Genomic DNA, 23624 nt, shown 5'->3' with positions numbered 1-23624 from the left:
TCCAAAGCTTCTAACATCAGAATAATAAGGCTGTGTGTCTTGACAATGACTAAAATGGTCTGACTTAACACCTCACAATGTGACATCATGTCAAATGTGGCCACAATATTGTGCTGTTTGTTTACTGTCTACTTACAACCAACTTTTACTGGGCAGTTAATAGAAGTCTGCCCCCCACTGGTTCAGCCATATGACAGCTTATAAAAGACAGCTGCCATTTTTGGCTGTTCTTGACACAACGTCAGCAAGAACTGGTTTCTGAATCTCAACGTGGCTCTAAAAGTTTTTTAAAAAAAAGCATTGTTCCTCAATGTGGGTGAACATTAGCTAATTGTTTTATGTGATTAGGTCACACATAAGAGCTGCTTTCTCACAGCTCACTATATTAAAACACAACCGTGACATTTCATATTGTACGGATCACAGTCTCCATTAAATGTTCGCTCTAAATGTTGGCGGGTTGGTTTGTTGGTTAATAAACTGTAAATGTTTCCTTTAAAAGTTTGTATTACAACAGAGAAAATGCAGTGTTTATAGCTCAAATTGGATCTTTTTCAGGTACAATAGGGCTGATTTGGGAGTTTAATTTTCTTTTATTAATAAAATGGAAATTTTGAAGGGACCTTTTACAGTACAGAAAGTCCACTGGAGGCAAAAACCACACTTTTTGGAACAACGTTTATCGTGGTAGCGACCTGTCAAACATAAGGTAGCCCCACCCTAAATCATACTCTCATACCCTGCTTTACTGTCTATTTTACTCTAAATGAGATCGTACTTTACAAGACTTGAAGAAGACTTAAAACTTTAATGGTTAATACCATAAACTCACTGGGAAAATGTTTACTGTGGTAATAAATCAAGTGAGAGGTAGAGTAATTTTCTCATTTACTTCAATACAAACTGACTTAGCTTTGCAACCACTGGAGTCGCCCCCTGCTGGCTATCAGAAAGAATGCAGGTTTAAGGCACTTCTGCATTGACTTCACTTTCAGACAGAAAAAACAACCTGGCAGACATCATGTTATTAACATAATTTAAAAAGCGTTTCAGTATAGATGATCAAAATAATATTTAATAGGATACTGGCTCAAATTCATATGTGTAAATCTATGGGCTGACAGGTTTTAGTGGTGCACACCTGTTGATTTAACAAAATCTCATCATGTCTTCCTGACTATTAGATCCATCTTGAAGATTCACAGTTATACAAAACTCAATTATGCATATTTAAGTGTATGTCTATCTTTACACAGTTTGCTTTTCCCGCTCTTACTCTCCCCTCTGAAAATAGTGGACTCCATGTAAAAGAATTCAGAGCGCAAGAATTGGAGGCGTGAAACTTTCCCTCAACTTTTACTCCCACCCACCGCCAATAACAGGGCTGGCTCTAATGTATGGACCGCTCTGATTTGCCTGAGTCTCCTGTCCGCGGAGTGAGTGACAGCCTGGGGGGAAGACTTTTTTTGTGCGTTGCCCCGTTGGACTTGAAGGGGCTCTACGTGACGACTGAAGTGGGCAACACTTCTGAACGGAGGCGCAGCGGTGCAGGACAGTTCAGAAAAGCAGAGAGGAGAGGAGCAGTGCGGGAGAGACGGGTGTCCATCCGTCAACTAGCTGGAGGAACGCACACTAACAAACCCTTATGGCTGCTTGAGAAATAACGATACACCCCCCCTCCCCCTTTTTTCTCTTTCTCTGGGACTTTTTGCTTTTAGTTTTTGTCCTGAACAGAAGTTGTTGCAAGTCTAATTAGTTGCTCCAAGTTGAAAAAGTGAATCCACTTGCCGTGGACGTATCTGGCGGTCATGGATACCCATATAAGATGGAAAGTTAAACGGAGGATAAGGGACGCCCAAATCACTTTAGCGGTGATTTTGCTTTTTGTCACAACGCAAGCAAGTTCAGGTAAGATGCAGCTGTGAGATTTGTGGATACACTTCGGAGCTGCGCTGAAAAACTTTTTCTCTTTGGTACTAGTGGATCACTGCGATGCCCGCGCCCCCCTCCTCCTAAACTCATCTTTGTGCCTTTATTGGTGCCTTAATGTATTCAGCTTGGTCTGTCCGAAACTATGGGACTTGTCAAAGTATCAAAAGACTGCAAGTTTTGAGAGAAAGCGTCTTCTTTTGAGAAAGGCTCGTATGCAACTGGCAACTTATTGTGTCTGAGGAGCTGGTCTGCAGTGAAGTTGTGCAAAGATTTTGTTTCTGCAAAAACATCCAATAGCTGAAAAATATAGATCTGGGCCTTAGTAATCTTTATGGCTCGTTGTAGCAAAGTTTACATGCAATAGATAGTGAAAGGATTTACTCTACAGTATGTCCCTGAATAATAAATAAAATGTATTTTTCTGATTTTTGTTTTGACTTATTATAAAGTTGTAATAGTGCTTTTTCTTCAGTGCAGTTAAAGAAAGTTTAAAAACACATTTTCTGTAGCTTTTTTCCCCTTATTCTTTTCAACTGATGAGAGGGATGAGCATACTTTTCATAAGAGGGAGGGACTGGAGCTCATCTGAAGTGGCAGGGTGGAGCCGCCTTAAAGACTAACATCAGAGCAACCAGTCTCTAAAGCACAGAGCCTTTTGCTAAAGCTCAAAACCCGAAATATTTCATTAATTGCATTCTAAAAATTCTCCACATGCTTGGTAGTAACAGTTATACAACTCAGAGTGTGGAAATATGAATGAAAAAGTATGATATGTGGTTTAAATATCAGTTAGACCGAGTGTGTCTATAGGCTGGGAGGAAGAGGAGACTATTTTTTCACCATAAGACACCTTTGTGTAGCACTGTTGTGTCCCATGGGTGTTCAGAGGTCACAGTGCTGTGGTAGTGGGGCTGGGGGCTGGCCTGCATGTATTATTAGCACCTTAAGGCTGCCTGGCATGGTTGGTGGTCTGCTGTCTGCTGTGAGACTCTGACACAGGACTTTGAGGTGAACAGGTGGTTTCTTCTTGTCTGCTTAGAGAGTGTCCAAGATTGTGCTGATGACCGTGATGTTCCTGAGTCAGATGCTCAATTTAAAGTTATTGAGAATTTCAAAATTACTGTAATAAAAACCAGATGCTGGGTTTTACAGGTTCATATGGGCCATACCGTTTAACATAAATGGATTACTGCAGCCTGTTTTTTTTTTTCATGTTGCCTATAAACACTGGTTGTTAACTGAACAGAACTTGGACCCATATCTGGGTCATTTTTGATGACAGAGGAGGGGTTGGTCTTGAGTTTTGGTGGGGCATTTAGAGAAATTGGGACTGAATCCATTTTGATGCTGCAAGCTGGATCTAATCAGCTCTTCATACAGATGAAAAGAAACCAGAGTCTTGTAAGGGATCCTCAAGGGGTCTAGTACAATTCCTGAAACTTGACACTTGACACATGCTGAATGGGGAATACTTGATGACTAGCAACATGCCAATTACATGCACGCTTTATGTAAACTAATTATCTTGTTCTTCAAGTTTCAGATTTTTCTTTTTATTAGACTTTTTGATCATTAAAGTTTAGTTGAGCATACAGTTAACTCTGCTTTTGCTTTAATATTCACACTGGTGTCAAATTGGCATGTTAAATATAACATTTTTTTATGTGTCTTCTCCATCAACATACAAATGGTAATTGCAGATGATTAGCCAGTCGTCAGCAGTAAAAGGTTTGTCTTGACCCAAACCACACGACCTCTTAGCCCCAGGGAGGACCTGGATATACATTCATCTGAAGGCTTGCAGAGGCCTGCCCAGACACACCACCACTGGTTATCTGGCAACTCTATACTCGGTATACTTGCATTAAAATACAAGTTTAACAGAAAAAAGTTATACGTGGTAAACCATAACAAAAATAAATATTTATTGCCTATTTTATACTAATTTAATCTAAAATTGAATGGATTTATTATTATATAATAGCTGTATTTCTTTAAATTTTATGATTTTTCATATCCTACTAAAATTCACACAAAAGTGATTGGGCAACTATAATTAACACAGTTTTTAGAGTTTATGTTACATCTTTGTGTTTGTCAGCTGTTTTATATAATGACATTTCCTGGATTGTTGGGGTCCAATAACTCTGTCCACAATGGATTCAGATCTGCTCAGCTAAGACTCTAACAACAGATCAAATTAAATCATTTATGTAATTTTGAATATGAGTCATTTAAAAAACAACATTATTTATTCATTTAAATGTAAATTTTGAGTTTTTAGCATTCATTTTGGTGGTGTTTTTTTCTACCACCTGGAGGCAGCAGATCAACCTGAAAACACAATAAGACAATCATTTTATGAAAGTCATGTGTTAGCAAACAGTTGCGTGTTTACACATCCAGCAGACACAAAGCAACGTTAGCATTCATTTGGAGTTGTAATTCTGTCCACATGACGAATGCAAGTTTAATATTAGCTTTCCTTTAGCTCTGCTTTGGAGAGGAAAATCTGTATCTTTAGCTAGCTAAAGGTTCGTGCTAACTTGCTAACTTACTAACTTTGTGTGTGATTTCAAACAGCTGCCTGATTGAAACAAGGTTAATGACAACAGTGACACTGAATAAAAACAATAAAGTTGTGGGCCGTTAAGTCAAAATGGTTAGCAGAAAGATGCTAAATGCTCCATATAGCTGAGGCAAACTGCAGACTAGGATGATCAGTTTCTGTGGGTTTGTTACACAAGAGACATTACATACGTCAATTTGTAATATAAATTAAATTAGTGTAGCGTCTGAGGTTTTACTGGTCTGCAGTCAAATGTAGCTTAGCTTGTTAGCCTGTTAGTTTAACATTATATCATGTAATAGCTGACAAACATAACAATGAGAACAAAGAGAAATAGCCTCTCAGGGATGCAAAATTGTGACTTTTCCCACTCCCAATATTTGTTATTTATAATTAAAATAATACACCATGCAGCAGCTACTTGTTCAAAAGTTGAACAGGAATTAAAATTCCAGGATATAATGTATATAGCACATAATCATAGAATTAAGCTAAATAAATCATCCCCATTGCCCCCAATACCCATTTGAGTCAGCATGGGCCCGATATCTTGTACCAGTATCAGTGCATCTCTAATGCCTCTGGGGCTGCAATTTATTCTCAAAGTGTATGAAGTTAGTTGTTTGAAGTTAACACTAACCTGAGGTCATAGAGGATCGGTGCAGTGAATGTGAGACAAGCTGAGAGAAGTCATAGCCCACAGTTCTTCAGGGAGGTCATCTTGCCTTGGTATTAATGAGAGAACCTTACTATGTGAGAAGTGGTAATAACAGAAGGCCTATAAGACATGGTTAAGAATGAGAAGAGGGGTTAGAGTTCAAAGGTGAAGGTCAGGACTTTAGGATTGCTGCTGCTGTCAGGTTTACAGTTTCATAGCCTGAAGAAAGGAATTCTTGCTGTTGAAGCTTCACTGCTCCTTGTTTCAGTAAATTCTCTCCTGACTCTTAGAGGTCAAACACAAGGCGTGTGTAGTTATATATTTTAGGTCACTGTTCAAACCTTTTTAAGAATAGAATTTCTGTAACAATTTAAAGTTTTTTGGACAATCTTATTGGTATCTTAACCCTGAGATGCATAATTTAAATGGATCTAGGTAACAAAGGTGTTCTTTCTGTCGTTTTCTATTAAGTTCCATTTGTCTGACTAAGTAATATTTAAATGTAATTGACACCCTAACCTCCAAGTGTTGGTTCTCAGTCATTTGGTATCAGCATACCTGCTGTTAGAGTTTGGTCAATTTACAGTTTTGCAGTCTAGTCCAGTGTACGAGCTTAAAACGGTTTGATTTATGCAAACCAGCTAAACCAACATTTGTCATTATGACATATTTTGGCATATTTAAATAGCTTACATCAACAACCTTGTTTATAAACCGACTAATGGAAGCACTAGTGTCTGACAGGCTGTGCACAATCTACTGCCAAGCTCAGGCCGGCAACATGAAGGAGATACTAAATATTACTTTATGATTGTACTTTTTGGGTTGATGAGACAAGACATGGTAGATTTAGTCTAATAGAGAACAAAAACTGCACCACTATGGAAATATTTTGGATTTGAAGCTGATGAAAGAGGTGAGCCTCACGCTCTGCATCTTCTTCTTATTTTTGTGATTATTTGCAGTTGGCAAACGCACATAGAGGTGCATTACGGTCCCCAAGCCGACTGGAGGTGCAACAAATCTCAGGGCACAGTTGCACATCCTCAAATTTAACATTTTGCGTTCAACTTTGGTGAACTCTGACCAGTGAAATTTCAGCCTCAACCAATAACAAAGAAGTGTGTTTGTGGTCAGCTTTCAAAAGGACTACAAACAAGCAAACTGAAATTTGTGTGTGTAACATCCTTCGCTGCCAGAATTAATGCATTCTCGTACGTGTGACCGTGGCCTCAATCATGGGCTCTCTCAGTCTAGTTATGTTCCACTCGAAAGTGGCTTCTGAGTCAAGTGCGACACCTAGTGGTAAAATTCAGTTTACCAGTCCAGAATGGTGTTTGTTCTTCCTGCTGTCAACCAAATCTACTTCCTTTCCAAATGGTTTCTATTATGTTTCTGCTGAGTTGCTTTTTTTTAAAAACTTGGTTTCCTCAATCAATGGACTCTTTTCATAAGTCTTAGAAAATCAGCATTGACTCTTTTCACTGTGGTTTGTTATCATTAATTAAGGAAAAGTTTTTTTGTCTGTAACAAACATTCACATAGGACTACTTGTGCAGAGCACTTTAGTCATCAAAAATACTGAAATAACATTCTTTGAATACCTTGTGCAAATGAAAACAAGGATGGATTTTGTCCAAAGCCACTTATGCTAATAGACAACAGTATTAGAAGGACCATATATGCTAAAGAAGCCATTAATATGGTGATGATTAAAGAAGTATGCCATTTATATTAGGAGCTGGTGTTTGTTTTATCCTTCTATACATTTTAAAGGGATAAACAGAAGAAGGCCTTGCTGTTTTACTGAGCGCCTTCACATCTGGATTCGATAAGTTCCATTGTGCTGTCTGCTAAGCCCTCCAAAAGCCCAGAAAAAATGTCTTCCAGATGTTTTCTTCCATTCTTGGTGGAACAGGGGACCATGAAAAAAATATACTGTTGCATTTTTCAAAAGAAAACACACCATTCTGTGCTGGTTTTTAGAGAAAATTCCTAATCGAATAACTGCAGCCTTAAAGCTGAGTTTGTAAAAGTAATAGCAGTGTGCCTTGCGTTTCCGCCATGTTTACACATACACATCCAGGGTCATTAAAAGGTTCTTTTTGTTTTAGCCATCCAACTTTATGACAGGGTTAAAGGTCGAATACAGCTGGTCTGCAGCTGTTTTTCATTGACAGTCTCTTTACATCTGGACAGCTAGTCTTCTAAAGGAATTTATGGATGAGTAAATTTTGCCTTTTTGGTCACTGTATAAAGTTCCTCATGAGGCACAATACAAAAGTGCCTAAAGGTGATTGAGTCCATGCAAAATTGAACAAATTGCATAATTTCCAGTGTGCTTTTGTACAGTCTTACAGGATGCTATTCAACTAAGGTCCCTTTTTGTCTACCCATTTTTGACCGAATAACAGATTGAAGATACAGCTGTGCCTTCACATCTGGATTCAATAAGTTCTATTGTGAGAAAAGGCTTATTTTTTATTCAGAACAGTTGGTTTCACAGATCAAACTCACAGGTGAAAGACAGACAAGGATGTGCCTTCCAGTTATCACCAAGCTACATGGCAGCCAAGAGACTTGAGGTGCTGACATCATCCGTTCCCATCAGTTATCTTCTTTTTAGGCAGACATGTTGTTGTAATTTTTTTCCTGGGGTCAGTAGGTTGTTTTTTTTTAAACTTTTTACCTTTCGGTGGCAATCCAGGGGTCATGTCCTACTCAATCAGATATGTGGCGGTGAGAAAAAGTGGCTTCTTGTGTGTGCCTATTGCCATGGCGCTGAGGAAGGAATCTGAGTTAGCTGGACTGTGGAGAAAAGCAGTGACCCTGCAATTGCATGTGCCACTTCAGCCTGTAAATGCAGGCTTTGTGGAAAGGACTCCGTAAATCAGCTCTAATGCCTGATAACAACATGGGAGATAAAACAAAATATGCAGGGCAAGTTTTTGACCCCGTGTCAGAATTAAGGAGAGCCTTTGTGCTGCACAAATAGTGCTTTATTTGCCATATCCTGGACAGTATATCGTCTATTCCTTTCCAGACTAATTAAGGGTCAAATTATTGTTTTGAACTGCTCAATGGTCCTCTGTACTCATGACACAGCATGCTTGATTTGAAGCCAGATACAGATGGTTTTCTTTTTAGGTGTTGCTTGCCCAAAGCTGCTTAAAACACTCAAACAAAGATGGATCATTGGTTTTTTACAGAAAAGGAGGACAAAATGGAGGCAGTGGGTTTTGAATTGTCAACACGAACACATCAGTGATGTAAAAGTTGGATGCTCTCCTTCATGATGCAACTCCCACTCCTGTATTTGATTTTTAACAGTATGCTTTGTTGCAGCCTGCAGTGCATGGAAGAGTGAGAAGTTAAGTCTGGTCCAGGCTCACAAGCCCAGTGTTCACTTTCAGCTGGGAAACAGTGCTTTTCTGTGTAATGGGGTATTATAATCATTGAGCATGGAAAGCAATGTATGACTCATCCTTTCCAAACCCATTCCCCCTTCCCCAGCCCGAGCTTAGCCACAGCCTGGGCAGTCGGAATACTCAGTGTAAGCATTTCTTTCCTACTAAGGGAGATACAATGCTTTCTGACCACTCCAGAAACTTTGCTGTGGTCAGATGTATTCTATTTTTACTTTATAAGGTGATGATGAAAAACACAGTTGGAATGGAAGATCAACATTAAATTAAGACTTCAACTTTCTGCTTATTCAGCAGTATTTTGCAATTAAGCCTAAGGCTTAATTAATTTGGTTTTGTTGTAACAAGGGACCAAGCTTGAGCTCGTTTGACCGCAAACACTAGTTTGTGCTGAAGCAAGCTGAAATAAATCTGTTTAGACAAATGAAGACAGCAGAAATACATGTTTGAGATATTCAATTTACATACTATTAATTTGCAACAGTAAAGGAATTTTGTGGTGGTCTGGATTATGTTTTCTGTCGGCATAATGAAAAACTTTGTTAAGTAATGTCTGAAAATATGTTCACCGATGACATATTTCTGTTTTTACAATATCCGCTTTTGCAATGCAATGTTGTTGCGATTAAAGCATGATGAAACTTAACTATGGTTATGTTTGCGCACTTGGGAAAAAGTGTGATCTTGGTCCCATATTGAAAAAGTTAACGATGACTAACATGTAACCATAAACCCCAATTTTTCCCTAACCTTAGCCAAAATGCTTTTGTTGTACAGACTGAACCACATGCAGCATATGTCCAAGTCCTGCACCTCGTACCAAGAGAAACGCTAGGGAACATAAATACATAAACCAGGCAGTCATTACTCTGGCTGTAATGGTACACAGAAGTCACGGTTCGGTTCATACCCCAGTTTAGGAGTCACGGTTCGGTGCAAGTTTGGTACAATGGAAAAAAACAATGTTTCTTTTCATGTATTTTGAACAGAGTAATGTGAGACATAATCCTCCAGCTGAGGACTGAGGTAGCATTTTGTCCATGGGCAACTTTGGTAAATGATTTTCATTGTTGAAATAAGGAGCATTTCAAACACTTCTGCATTACATTTAGGAACATTGAACAAGCACTTACCAAAAAGCAACAAGTTAAAAATAACAGGCTATAATAAAATAAAATGAGTGTGTTAGTATGTTGGATGTGCTTCCATTCACATACACGACAGTGGTGGATTAACGCTGATGCACTGTTCTCATCATATACACAACTCTCTGTCTGATCCGAATGATTGGGAACCTGCAGTCGGGTCTTCCAGCTCCAGTTTTCCATTTTCGATCACCATGGTGTGACTGACTGGCATGGCCATCTGCTTGTGCTAATCTCAGCATTTATTATAAAGGGTGCGCAACTAAAAGTTAATGGGCGGAACTTGCACTTGAAAATCGATTGAAAATTAATCTACGTACTGTGTATTCTGCAGCGAACCGTGACTCCCATACCTTGACAGTTCGGCATGAATACAAAAACTGTAACAGCCCCAGTAATTTTGATTTGTCGAGAAATGTTTAATTAGTAGTAGTGGTAGAATATAAATATTATTCCTAGGAGACAGGGTTGGTTTCAGCTCTCCTCTTCTCTTTTTTCTTTAATATACAAAACATTCAACTTAACCAGGTACTTGAATTCAGAAGCCGATTTTGATGATTCATAGTTGATGACTCAGGTAAAGTAGCCTACTGTCAGTCAGGCACAGTAACTTGTGATCACCCACAGGGGGGATGTTCCTCAAATATGACACTGGTTAAAGTGTCAGCAGGAGATGAATTGGCGGTTGACTTGGCTGTCACTGCAACTCTGGAAGATTATTTGGCACTGCATGATATGGCAAGTTTTCCTCACCCCAGGCTGCAATTACAATGTGTGTTATCACTTTCACAAGAACAGTGATTGATAACCTGAATGCTCCCCTTTATTTTTCCATTTTCGTGATGTGTCACTCTTTCCACACCTCACTGAGGCTGTACTATTATTATAATCTTTTTTTTATACTCTGCCCATCCTGTCTCTGTGATTTCCTCTCCCTTTAGACATTGTTCACATGGTTGCTTGCGCATCAGGAAATAGCTGCTTTTGATGTATTACCTACGTTAACTTCCTTTTTGTCTCAAATTTGTCAGTATTCAGTGATGATCCTATTATATTGAAACATTATTGGTCTAGATCAACTTTTTACAGCCTCAGACATTAAACCTCCAGCTGTACACCCCCTACAATATTAATTCACAGAAATAATTAGTGTTATTATTTTGCTGAACACTAGAGGGTACACATGAGTGTATTTGTGGCAATGCGAATGGGCTTTTCAGACTATTTAAAGGCCGAATACTGACAATTTGGGTTGGTGTATCGTGATGGTACGCCAACCCAAAGTGTCAGTATTTCACTGTCTGGGAATAAAATTATCTTTCCCCAGAATCACATACTATACCTTTAAGACTGCATGTCTATTTATAGGCACATTTAAAAAATCTAATCATTTTTTTTCTCATACCCCCTACATCAATTCACACACCCCTGGGGATACACATACCCCAGTTTGAGAACAAATGTATTTATGTATTTATTTATTTATGTATTTTATTTTGTAATGTTTGTGCTTTTAGTTGCATGAGATCAAATTGCAAATATTGCAAATATCATTGCAAATAATTTTTATGTTGGGTTTTATCTACACATGGTGCTGTATATTGGTGTTAATATATTTATTATTTGGACTGGGCAAGAACATTGAATAAATGATGATGAAATCTTTCTAAACTCTATCTAACCTCAGTGAAGTGGTAGAAAATGTGCCACTAATGGGTTTGAAAGGCCTTACCAGTGCTGGATAGTCTTTAACAAAGGGGAAGTTTCATTATTGTGCAGAATTTAATATTTATTAGATTCAGTTTCATTGTTTTTGTGTCAGTGTGTTTGGTGCTGGAATAATGGTTATCAGTGAGGCTGGGTGAGAGGAAATGGCTCTGTAATGTCAGTGCTGCAGGGCTCTCTTTTATCATAAATTTCTCAGCAGTCAGCCATCAAAACCATATCTGCTGTGGGAGAGACAGAATGAGGAAAAGATAAAATAGGCAGAAGGAAATAAAGTTGCTAATGGAAGTTGGAGAATAAATGAAGCTGGTGGAAAAACTTACAAAGGGTGCAGAAGAAGGCATAAAAAGATAGAGATAAAGGCCATCACACATGTGCCTCCAATAGACCATTCCTGCATTTTCTTGCTGTAAAATGAGCGTTCAGAGGTGCACCATGGAATCTTGACTCAGTTTTTCCATCTTAGTCTGTGGTGGACTGCAGACAGTGATTTATCCTCACTGCTGTGAGCTGCAGCATGGAGACAGTGAAGTAAAGCATCTGGTATTCCCCCTGTTAAAGCAATAAGAGTCTGGCTGAAGCACTGAGCCTCAGAGTACACAAGAGAAGCTCTGGTCACAAAAACTCTTTTCTCTGGATCAGCTTTCAGGTCTGTGTGCTTGTGTTGTTTTTGTGTGTGTGTGTCAGTATGTTTGTGGGTGAATATGCAAGACTATATCTGCAGATTCTGGGTGGATCTTCCTGCCTGTCTTTGCATGTGTTTTTGTCAGGCTGTTTATCATTTTTTGCGTTTTCCAAATTCATCTTGCTTGCTGTTTCCTGTAATTTTGCAATTAGAGGCTGGGGTTAATGTTTGAGCGTCTCATTATGAATGAGTCAGAGCGACTTGATCGTAACCAGGGAAATGAAAGCATTAGGTGTATAAACAAAAAGATCTCTCGCTTCTCATTTCCTCCTTTGCCTCTTCCTCCCTGCTGCTCCTTTCTCGTGCAGCTCTCAGCACCGGTCACTGGGTCAGTGTCCTGAAAAACTCTGGATTAAAGCTGGCCGATAACAGGAAACTTAACTGATACTGGCATGTGAGGTCCTTTACAGGCCTAATCTTGCTCGTGTCTGTGTAAACACCCCCAAAAACACTGTGTTGCAGTTGCAAAGTTAAAGCTGACTGGTATTTGTTCTTAATCTTTATTCAAAACAAAGCAGGAGACAACATGATGATAGCTAATGCTAATGATTTAGCACTTGTGAGCAAGTGGTAGCCTTTGCTGAACAGCACCTCCTGTGGCCACAAGTGGTAATAGGCAAGAAAAATAAGAAAGTGAAGTCAACTGAACTCATTACTGCCAGTTACATTTTTAAGGCCAATATTGATACTGATCTGAAAGGTAAAAATTAATTGATTGCGGATATGACTGCTGATAGCGAATTTTTTAGCTGGAATGAAAAAAGATCTTTTCTATTTGGATTGTGCACCAATTCTGCAACAATATAATTATGCAAAGGTGCTCAGAAGACAAAACAAATAACTTTATTTAAGTATATTTAAATGTTTTACACATTATTGTTCATGATACATACAGTGTCTTACCTTGGCAAACAATTGAGAATTAAAAACTGAGAAAATAAAGAATAAATACAAATAAACTAATAGCCAAATAATCATAAGTACTGTATGTTCTGCCAATTGCTGATAATTTAAATAAAGAATAAAAAAATGGCTAAAATCAGCTCTTAATCACCCCATTGTATGTTCAAGAAAAAAAATGTATCATATCACTTACGCCCATACCAATATGTCTGTGATATATAGCAGACATATTAGCCATTAATATTGTCTGACTGTTAAATCTGTCAGGCTCTAATCTAAAAGTTGTCAGCGTCTTTTATTAGTCATAAATTTAACTTTTATTTTCTAAGAGGAAGAATGTACTAATTCTTCTTTTTTTCTACCTTTTGTAGGACTTAATTGTCCTTAATTGTCATCTGTTTACAGAAATATAATGGAACTGTGTGAGAATGTTGGACATGTTGGTGCAGCTTGAACCGTATTTTGAGCCTTGCTGCAAAGCTTCCGCAGCAGTTGCCAAGAAATCTCTCTGATAGGGTTTTGGTAGGTTTAATTAAGCTTAGCTGCAGAGGTGTGTGTGATTGCTCGGCCATCTCTCTCACTGATATCCCATTCAGCTTTTAGTTTATGCTGCATGTCTGCAGCAGTGTGTATGTGTCCTCTCACAGGATGTCCATGCAGTGTATGTAATGCGTTTAATCTAGCAAGCGTAATGTCCGCAGTATGGTCACATGATCTCAGAAGCAACAACTTAAGGTCAATGTTGATGGAAGTGGGTTTTTTTGTTATCATATTCTTGGATGTGATATCTTAATGCAGTAGGTTTGAAAGGTTTTCTGCTGTGTTTTGTAGCAGAGGAGGGTTGCACTTCTGCAAAGTTATTACACTTTTATGATATACAACATTAACCTTTAAGGGAAAAAGTTTAGAGGCACTATTTTCACTCTGCAAATGCCATATATTTAATGAGCGTTCGTATTGATTATGTCTTGTGTCAGGACACAGGTGACTAACTCAGGTACTGCTTGTGCTACACCCATTAAGGCTAGAGTACATTAAACTGAGCCAGAGCACTTTATGAATTCCACTTTTAATTTGTAAGAGGAAGAATGTCTCACTTCCTTTTAAAGTTACATAGTCTTGTTTTAAGTCATTAAAGTCTGGGCCTTAATTGTAACCTGCTGAATTCACAGTGAGGCTCCAGCTTCACAACAGTTGGCTTCAGTTAAAGTTTTATAACAGAATCAGGTGAAAAAAAAAAAAACTTACACCCTGCCTGTCTGTGATGCGCTCTAGGAGGGGGAAGTCTCTCATTGGGCATTGTTGTTTTCGGCTGTGCTGGTTTCCAAGAGAGGCAGGGTCCTCTTTATGGCTGCTAATTACTCCTTGTCCTCAGCGCCAGGTCAAGCATGTGCCTGGAGAGTCAGGCCTCACTTCAGGGAAGGGCTGGAGGAGGATAGGGGGCAGGGAAAGAGAGAAGAATGTTAATCCCCCCCCCATGAAAAAGTCCTAATTCACTGGTCCGGCACCCCTCCTCCTGTCAGATGAAATGGTGCCGTCTGGAGTCACCGAGTGTTGTTGCTGAATGTGTATCTATGTGTGTATTTGTGGAAATCGAGGGTAGATGGATACGTTAGGGGAATGGGATCCACCACAGTCTTGGCACTGAGCCGAGAGCAGGATTATGAATCTGGCACCCAAGCTACTGTTGAGAGAAGGAAAGAAAAAAGGTAGAAAGAAAGTGCAGTGAGGCAGGTAGGGGAAGATATTCGCAAAAACTACACCATGCCCACTTTTCTCTGTAACACTCGGTTGTAATGTCATAAGCTTCCCCACACATTTAAAAATAATTCACACTTAAACTATATACTTTTATGATTTCATTATTCTTTACGCTGCAACCTCATCCAGCCCATGTCTGACAAACAAACCCATAAAAGGCTGGAGACAAAGTGAGCCGCTCCTCTTTTAGTACATCACATCAAAGCTGAGAGTTTTGCTTACTCATTTGTATGAAACACTTACAAGTTCCTGCTGTGTGCACATGGCCTGGGAAGATCTAAATATGGAAGTACAAGTGGATATTTTACTCCCCAGACATCCAAGAGTTTATCTTTCAGAAAAAGCATTGACGATAACAGTTTTATAGCAGTTTGAACTGTGCACATTTTTCATCAGTTAAGTCAAGATGCATTAATCCTTTATGAATCCTTTGAGTTGATGCAAATTTACACTTGCAGAACATTCCAACTCCCCTTTTTTTACAATCTTCTTTTAATGTCCATTTTCTGTAGTTGTCCTGGCTGTTCTTATCAACTTTTTGTAGATATTCCAAGGCTTAAAATGTATTGTTAGCCAGAAGGTGCTGCTTATTTGTTTTTATTGGCGCCCTCTAGTGGCCATAGTAATTGTGACGGAATCAACGAAGGAGCGAAGCTGGAGGTGAGGCGACGCAGTAGAATACCAATCAAACCTTTTTCGGACCAGTGGAAATGGTTCTGGATGTTCCAAAGAAACATAGAGGACTTTGACTAGGAGACCTCTGTTCATGTCCTGTTTGAAACTATAAGTCATCTTCCTATTTTAAATGACCTTGTAACTTCGATATGTAATTACATCACAGACTGTGTCACCTATACAACAGCGTCCAGTAGTTACGTACAGAAGTAGTTATTTTAACCCAAACTCTGATGTCTTTCCTGACTTTAACCAAGTACCTGTGGTGCCTAAACCTAACCAAGTAGTTCAGTGTCACAACATTAATGGCATTGAAATAGTGACTGTGCGACTGTTTCATAACGTTAAATGGAAAACTCATATTTCGTAGGACATCATACGAATCATGCATACATTTCCCTAAGATATCATACGAATCCATTTATGAGAATATGTTAAATTGTGTGCATTTACCTGCTGGTTGGAGCAATAAGGACATCTGAAATAGCGCCCCAGTGTTTGTGGCGACCATGTATGGAAAACATGATAGGCAAAGGAAAGGAGATGTTGTTATTGAAGCATGCAAAAGCTTCTAAAGAACGCTAAGTCTTAAAGGATGCATTATATTTACAGTATTGCTTTTTTTTCTCTGTGCTCCGTTGCATGAAAGCAGTGAAAGGGGGACGGCAGACTGGCAGAGAGGGAATGTACACAAGACCGTGTCGTATAAACAGTTTCTGTGTATCTGCGGGGACCTGCCTCTTGGATGTGAGGGGCTGTGGTCAGAGGGAAAAGTATTTTTAGCATCCTTGGCCAGAGGTGTTGGTCCCTCGAGGGATCTGCCATGCTAAGTGGGTAAACATCTCAGCTTAACAAGGTGAGACTGAGACCCATACCTGCGGCTTAGGATGTGGTCAGGACAGCTTCCGCTGGAAGGTCGACTGCCGGTGACAGAAATTCATGAATGAAGGTGTGTGAGAATGTGTGAAAGAGGGAGGGAGATAGAGCTGATAATATTTATAACTCTCTGACTGACTTGTTGCATCATCAGATTATCCGAAAAGACATTTGCTGTTCTCAGATGGGTTTCCGATAGGTCTATTATTTTGCAGTTGGCGTCTGGACAGAGATATATTATGCGATACCTTCACCTTCCTCCTCTTTTCCTGTAAGCTGCTAATTGGCCCTCTCCATCTGGCTCACCTCCAGGTGACCCAGAAGAGGCCCTGTGGCTGCTTTTAGATCCATCAGGGGATCTAAAACCCCTTGGTTGGAAAAATGAATATAACAGATTTTGCATGAGGAAAAAGGAAATTGGAAAAATGGAAATGAGAAAGTGGAACGCTTTGATAATCAACCAGGCTGATTGATGGAAGGAAATGAGTGGTGATCTGGTATGGAATGAGGGTCATCCTGACGACAATTCCCCAAAATCCTCTGATCTTCATGGGATTAGTTTGTGTCAGTGTGGATTAGCAAAAGCAACACTCCTCAGCAGGGGTTGTGACACAGTTAGCATCGACTGGATGCTCCTTACAGACTTTCCTCTTTTTCTTTTTTTCCCTGTGGTGCTGAGCTGGCGGTTATAATGATGTTGTTATTGTTATTATGACAGCCATATTGGGATGATGCACTGCAAGTGTAGGCTGCTGTTGCCCATTATTTGAATCATTTATCACTCTTTGTGTGTTGCTGTCATCTGTAAAGTAATAATATGGCTGTGGCTTGTTGGAAACATCTGATCAATGGAGGTAGTTTGCCATCAGCCAATGCTGCCGTTTATCTCTCAGTGTTGAGACACTCAAAGGTGGAGACACACTTTAGAAATAATTTTATTATTATTAATGCATAAAGTGGCTCTAAAATGATAATGTGTTGCCATGTTGACAGAAAGATTTTGAAATACTTACATCTATGAGTATAATACTCATACATGAGGTAGGAAATGAAGTGTGTTTGTACCTGTCACCACCAGAGTGTCTAGCAGCAGGGCTTATTCAACGTTATGTCCATATAAGGGAATGGGGGACTGTGTGTGGTAGGAAGAGACTATATGAAACTGAATCAAGATGGAAAAAGGGAGGCTATGGCTGGTTAATTCTAACCAACAAACCCCACATGAACAGCCATTGGCAGTAGCTTGGGTTAAATGTGACTCCATCATTTAGATGGCGGTCACTGTGTTTAATTGCAGGGCTATCAAGTTGTTTCCATGCCTTGTATGGACCCCAACTGCTAGTGATCGATTGAATTATTTCCCAAGGGAATGATGTGCTGTTGGATGTTGGCAGGTCAGAGGGATTACTGTTGTGTCAGAGCAGACTGTTGGGGCTTTTACAGGGAACATTAGTGGCTGTCTGAGAAAAGGGCAAACACTGTGATATTTGGCTATGGTGAACCATAAGCCTTGTTAAAAACTGTATTAAATTAAAACACTTTATTTGCCAGTTTATGCGTCACTGACATCTCTTATATTAGTGGTTGAGAAAGTGTAACTGTGTCTGACTCCCTGAAACTGAGTTTGACTTTATGGAAAGTCTCATAGCTTGACTGATTAATGTCTAAATAAAGTTCTAGATTGTGGTCAAAAGGGGAGATTTTGCAGCTTAAAGAACAATTCTCTACATTGATGAAAAAATAGGAACGATAAATAATTGTCGGGTTGCAACCCAAAAATTAAACTGTGTCTACAATAAGGTTAAAAAGTGCATTAAAAGCTAACATGTTTATTATTTAAGTTGCTAATTCTGACAGTTATAATTCAGTCAGTGCTAATATGAAGATACTGTATTAAGCAGACATATGCTTTCACCTTTATTCAACTTTTCAGAAGTTTAGGCATGCAGGTCTCTGAGCACATCAGTTTTTACTCTCCAAATCCAGAAAAATGTATCATGTGCATCCCATTTTTTCATATCATATGATCTGCAGCCACTCTTCCATAATGTGGAACATATTTTTCCAAAAATGTTCTGATTGAATTTTCTGTAGACATGTGAGTACATCAAATCCAGGTCATGGCAGGTGTCCGACAGAAAACCAGATCACCCCACCTCAGTTTGACAATAATTAACCAATTATTAACTAATTGTTAAGTGAAAATAAAAAATAATAATGCTAATGAGATAGTAGTAGTAGTAGTAGTACTACTACTACTACTATCTCATTAGCATTATTATTTTTTATATATATATATTTTATATTTTTTTTTTACTATTATTACTATTGCTACTAATACTATAAGTAGTAATAGGCTGTAGTAGGCTGTCCCAAGGAAGGAAATACAAGCTTTCTTTAGATTAATTTGCGATCAATCAGAAAATTTGTAACAGAACTACATTTCCCATTAGCATGACATTCTGACATATTATTACACTGTTGCGGAGACAAGCTCATTAAATTAACCTCTTTCATCACCTCATGATGAATGACTGAGTGTTCTGGCTGCTGGGGGAGTTTCTGTCGGTCTCTTCATTATGAGTTGACGACAGACAAAGCTGTCTTTTACTTTAGACCCTTCACCTGCTTGGAGTCTCTGTCATCCTGTGCATGCATTTCCAGGAATGTAGTTATCCTCTTGACATGCTTGAATGCTGAATTAGATGGGTTTTTTAACGAATGGGAGTGGTGCTTGGATTCATATATTTCTCCCACATTACAGATCTTTGTGCCTCTGCCTTATATGTCCCCCAAAGCAGTTTGCAGTGTTCACATGTGCAGAAATACAATTACAGAGTTTGGGATTGGATGATAGACTTCCTCTAAAACAGGAAGAGTGGGCTGGCTTAGGACGGAGATAGAATGAGTGAGATGAGATGAGAACATCCTGATTAGGAAATCACCACAAATTCATCTGACCCAAATCCAACATTTTTCCTCTAAATGATCTATGCAGACTTGTTCCAGACTGTGTATTTTTGTGTGTATAAACAGGTATAAACTGTTATTTAGCATGTTTATATCTTTTTTCATGTGTTGAGTAGGCTTAATTGAAAGTTGCCACATGTCTATGCTGTAAACTGAAGTTTTTTCAGTTGTGTTTTGTAAATCAAAGACTAACTTTTGGTCTCGAATACTCTCAGACCGCTTTCTTTAGTTGGGTCTTTTGTCTTGTTGATGATAAGATCATGCAGTGCAATCGGAGGAAGTTCTTCAAGAGATTTCGCTGTACAGCTGTGGAGGAACACGTGCAGCCGAAATGCTCCTAAATGAAGACCTCTGTATAAGAATGGCAAGTTTTTTATAATTGATCCGTGCTGCACGTGAGCCCTGTGTAATGACATCCAGCTGGAGGTTGTTGCAGGGTAACGCAGAATGTACAAACACTCTCACTCTGCCCATTCGCCTTTTCCACCTTTCCCAGCATCCCTTTCACTCTCAGATGGATGGGGCCATTGAAAGCCCCCCCTCCCCCTGAACAATGTGTGTGGTCTCTGTAGCCTGACACTGGGACTTCTGTACCTGTGTGTGGGTGTGTATGTGTGGATGCTTTTATACTTGTCCGAGGGGTTGCCTTTGCTACTCCACATCCTACAAAAAATGCATCCATGCAGAATACCACAGCATGCTTGCTTTTGTCTTATTTCTTAAACTCCTGTGCCATAAAATCCTTCTCTTTAGTTTGCTTCCTCACTTTAGTGTTTGCCCTCCTCTAAAACACCCTGACAGCCCCTCTTCCATATGTGACTGTCCCTATAGACGTGACCCAGTGTCCTTTTCTGTCCACATCTTTGCTGCGACAAGGCTGGATGCTAATGGGTGTCATCGTGCAGCTTGTTGTGTGTGCATCTGGCTGCAGGAACAGCTGTTTGTCCTGGGTGGTTTTGGCATGCGAGGGTGCGGTCCAAGGTCAAACCCCATGTCACATTGTTGTGACCCAGTGTACTTCTGCGGTGGCCTGGTTACAGCCGGGACGACCGGCCTGAAAGTGTGCTAATTGCATGCTTGTGGCCAAAGGGAGGCAGCGGTAGATTTAGCATCGCAGGGAGATGGATGGAAGGATGGGTTTTAAGGCAGAGTAACCCATGATCATGGTGATCTATAAATGGGCACATCTCTGTTTAGTGCCTAAATGGATAACAGAGATCTTCTCTGGACCACAACAGTGAGATCTCCTGCTGAGTAACGAGAGTTTTTGAGTCAGCAAAGGACATAAAATAGAGGGAATGGTGAAAAATGTCCATAATTAAGGCTAATTTGATTGACAGAAATTGTTTGTTAAAGGTTGTATCTATATATAAATTGAATAAACAATATGATATACTGGCTGCAAATTTAGCAATCTGGAAACAATTAAGGTGCTATTTCAGCATATTTAAAAAGCAATCTAACATGCTTTTTTTCTTTTTGTCTCTTTTTCTTCTCTGCAGCGGAACCAGCAGACCTCTTGAAGATTTTAGATTTTCACAGTTTACCTGAGGGTGTTACAAAAACAACGGGTTTCTGCTCACATCGGAGGTCAACACAAGGACCCGATGTGGCTTACAGAGTATCCAAAGACGCCCAACTCAGTGCCCCCACCATACAGCTGTATCCAGGTGAGTATCACACAACTTCCACCAACTCTGAGAACAATTATCAACATCTCTTTTTCATTTTCTAAGCATTTCTTTTACGATTCTCTCTCAAGACATCAAACAATCCGGTTCAAAGCCATTTTAAAAACCCTTTCCCCTCTCCTACTCCACGTTAATCACTACAGATGTTTTTCCAAGATCCTTACAAGTTGTCTCTGCTGCACAGTCTTACCATCTGGTCAGCTTCATGACCTTTCACCCCCCATCATAGTAAACTGGGATTATAACATTTAAACGAAGCTGGAAAGCAATTTATATTTGCTCTCACCTAGTCTGTTCCTGTCCTTCCCCTCCAGGTAGAAGTTTTATTGGCTCCTTTAACTTGATTATTTATGTCAACTCTATCTTTGCTTTATGGGATTTCTAGGCAATGTGTGCCTGCTGTTTCACGCTCCTCTCCTCCGTGAACTTGTTTACCCCTTACTAAAACCCATGAGCTTTTGCACATGAGGGCACATCTGGACTATTTCTATTGCTTTGTCACACACATTGAAATGTTGAAGATAATTTTGGGAAAGATAATGCGCTAATTCCCCCTCTTGAAAACACACACCAGATGCATGAGAAATCCAGCCCTGTAATATTTGATGTAGAAGGAGGAGCCGGACGATGGAAAAGCAGTGAAAACAGGGGTGGTAGAGGGGAGGGAAGTCTGGGGTTCCACTTTTGCCTTGTTCTATTGTGCTGACGTGGCTTTGGGTTACTGCTTTATGGTGCGCTGCAGTAGTACTCTCCTCCTCGTTCCTTGCTTTTCCTCCCTCCTTCTCTCTTTATTTTCCCTCAAGCGCCATCATTTTCCCCTCTATCATTTCTCCTAGACTGCTGCTGCCTCGCAGTGTTCTCTCCCCTTTGTGTTTCATCTACACTCCCTCTGTGAGACATGCTGGGCTCCATTTTCTGTATTTTTTTTTACAGTGCAGAAATTGAAAACCATAATTCTACTAACCCAGACAACCAACTTTTAAAATTATGATTGGTTTTCCTGCAGCTTAAAGATATAAAAGAAGGGGGGGGCAGTGATGTGGTCTCGATGCAGAAAAGAGAGAGAAATAATAACCCGTCCTGTGAGTTAATCTCCCACAAAGCTTAGATTGGATGACAGCCCCAGTCATGGTCCTTTGAGATGCTGCACTGGCCTTAGTGGACCTTTGATCCATGTCATGGCTCTTCTTTGGGGCTTAAAGTCGAGCCACAGAGCTCCTGTGGCCTGCGTGCCCTATCATGCTCTCCAATCAAACAAATACTGTTCACTTTGAAGCTCCAAGACAGCAGAGCCCAAATGAGTCTCTGTTTAGATACACATGCTATAATTACACACATGCTGCTCTGGATCATCCAAAATAACAGTCTACATAAAACAAACCAAGTTGGAGGAGTTCAGAAAAGGCACCACATAGTCTTAAGGTGCAAACAGAATAACTAGCTGTCTGTGAACTGAAAGCCTTAAAACCAAGTGGAAGCGTCTGTGATGTCTCCCCTCTCTCGCCTTGACATTAAGAGAACTTACAGCTAATATATTCCAGAGGGCAGCTAAACTTGTGAGATCACTTTATCCATCTTTTTTTTCCCTTTTTAAGTAAGTTATGACTTTGGCCCGAAGCCTGGAGGCACAGTTTGCTTAAATTATCATCACAGCATCTTGCCTCATTAAGGTAAAAAAACAACACATATAGGCATGCAAACGTGTTTTGTTATAACGTTGGTTATAAAAACAGTAGCTCTGATTGAGAGCATGCTGGCCCGTGACCCCATAACCACAGACCGTCTGTGATGATGTGTTGGAAAAGAGCGAGTGCAGACATGCAATCATTAGGCAAACATGTGGAAGGGATGATTCATTTGAAACTACTGATGCTCTGAAAACAGAAGAGTTCTTTTTTACCTTTATGATGTGAATGAGAAGCGAGGAAACAGTGCGATGAAGCGGCCAGCCCTCTTTAACTTTTATACCTCACATTTCCTGTGTCCCAATAGGCTCTAATTGTCTAGTAATTCTCTCTTTTTCCAGAAAAATCTATGAAAAAATAGCACATATGAGTACATATGCAAATTCAAAATGCTGTAAATCTCTGGCTGTAGCTTTGACAATCTGTGCAGATTACTTTTCTCCCATCTTGTTTGTTATAATTATCACAAACAGCAAGGAAAGAATGATGCAGTGGCTCTCACACTGCCTCTGACTGGGGTTAGCTGTCACTTGGCACTCAGACTTGTGGTCTGGACTCTGTGGTTAGATGGCACCAGAAATTTAGTGAGGGCACTCTGCTGCGGCCTACGGTGAGATTCAAATGGCTAAGCTAACATCACAAGCTGTAAAAGCAAAAATGGAGCTTGTATTTATTGTCTTAGAAGCCTGAAAATTAGCCAAGATGGCTAAACTGGCATTTACAGAAATGTCTATTAATGTGTACTGTCCCTAACTTTAAACTGTATAAATAAATCAAATAAATGGAAATAAAATACATTTTGGGCTTATTACTGATGAGTTCAGATGCAAAAACACAATAAAATGAGATCAGCATTTTAAGAAAACTGGCTTTTATTACACAAACATAAAAAATATAGTAAGAAAGTGATTACAGTTATAAGTT

General features: G+C 39.5%; 1 protein-coding gene across 2 annotated transcripts in view; it reads left to right on the top strand.

Annotated features, from left to right (window-relative positions):
• The first annotated feature begins 1555 nt into the window (after nt 1-1555).
• Nucleotides 1556-23624, top strand: part of col5a1 (procollagen, type V, alpha 1) — an 86296-nt gene continuing 64227 nt past the window's right edge. For both annotated transcript variants that reach the window (XM_059358310.1, XM_059358309.1), the window contains exons 1-2: nt 1556-1908; nt 20827-20994. In XM_059358310.1, the coding sequence (XP_059214293.1) occupies nt 1809-1908; nt 20827-20994 (268 nt within the window). In that variant the 5' untranslated portion in view covers nt 1556-1808. The remainder of the gene's footprint in view (nt 1909-20826; nt 20995-23624) is intronic.

This window comes from Centropristis striata, chromosome 19, assembly GCF_030273125.1.
Source record: "Centropristis striata isolate RG_2023a ecotype Rhode Island chromosome 19, C.striata_1.0, whole genome shotgun sequence".
Taxonomy (NCBI): Eukaryota; Metazoa; Chordata; class Actinopteri; order Perciformes; family Serranidae; genus Centropristis; species Centropristis striata.
The sequence above is the reverse complement of the archived record's forward strand: the minus strand, read 5'-3'. Positions and strand labels throughout refer to the sequence as shown.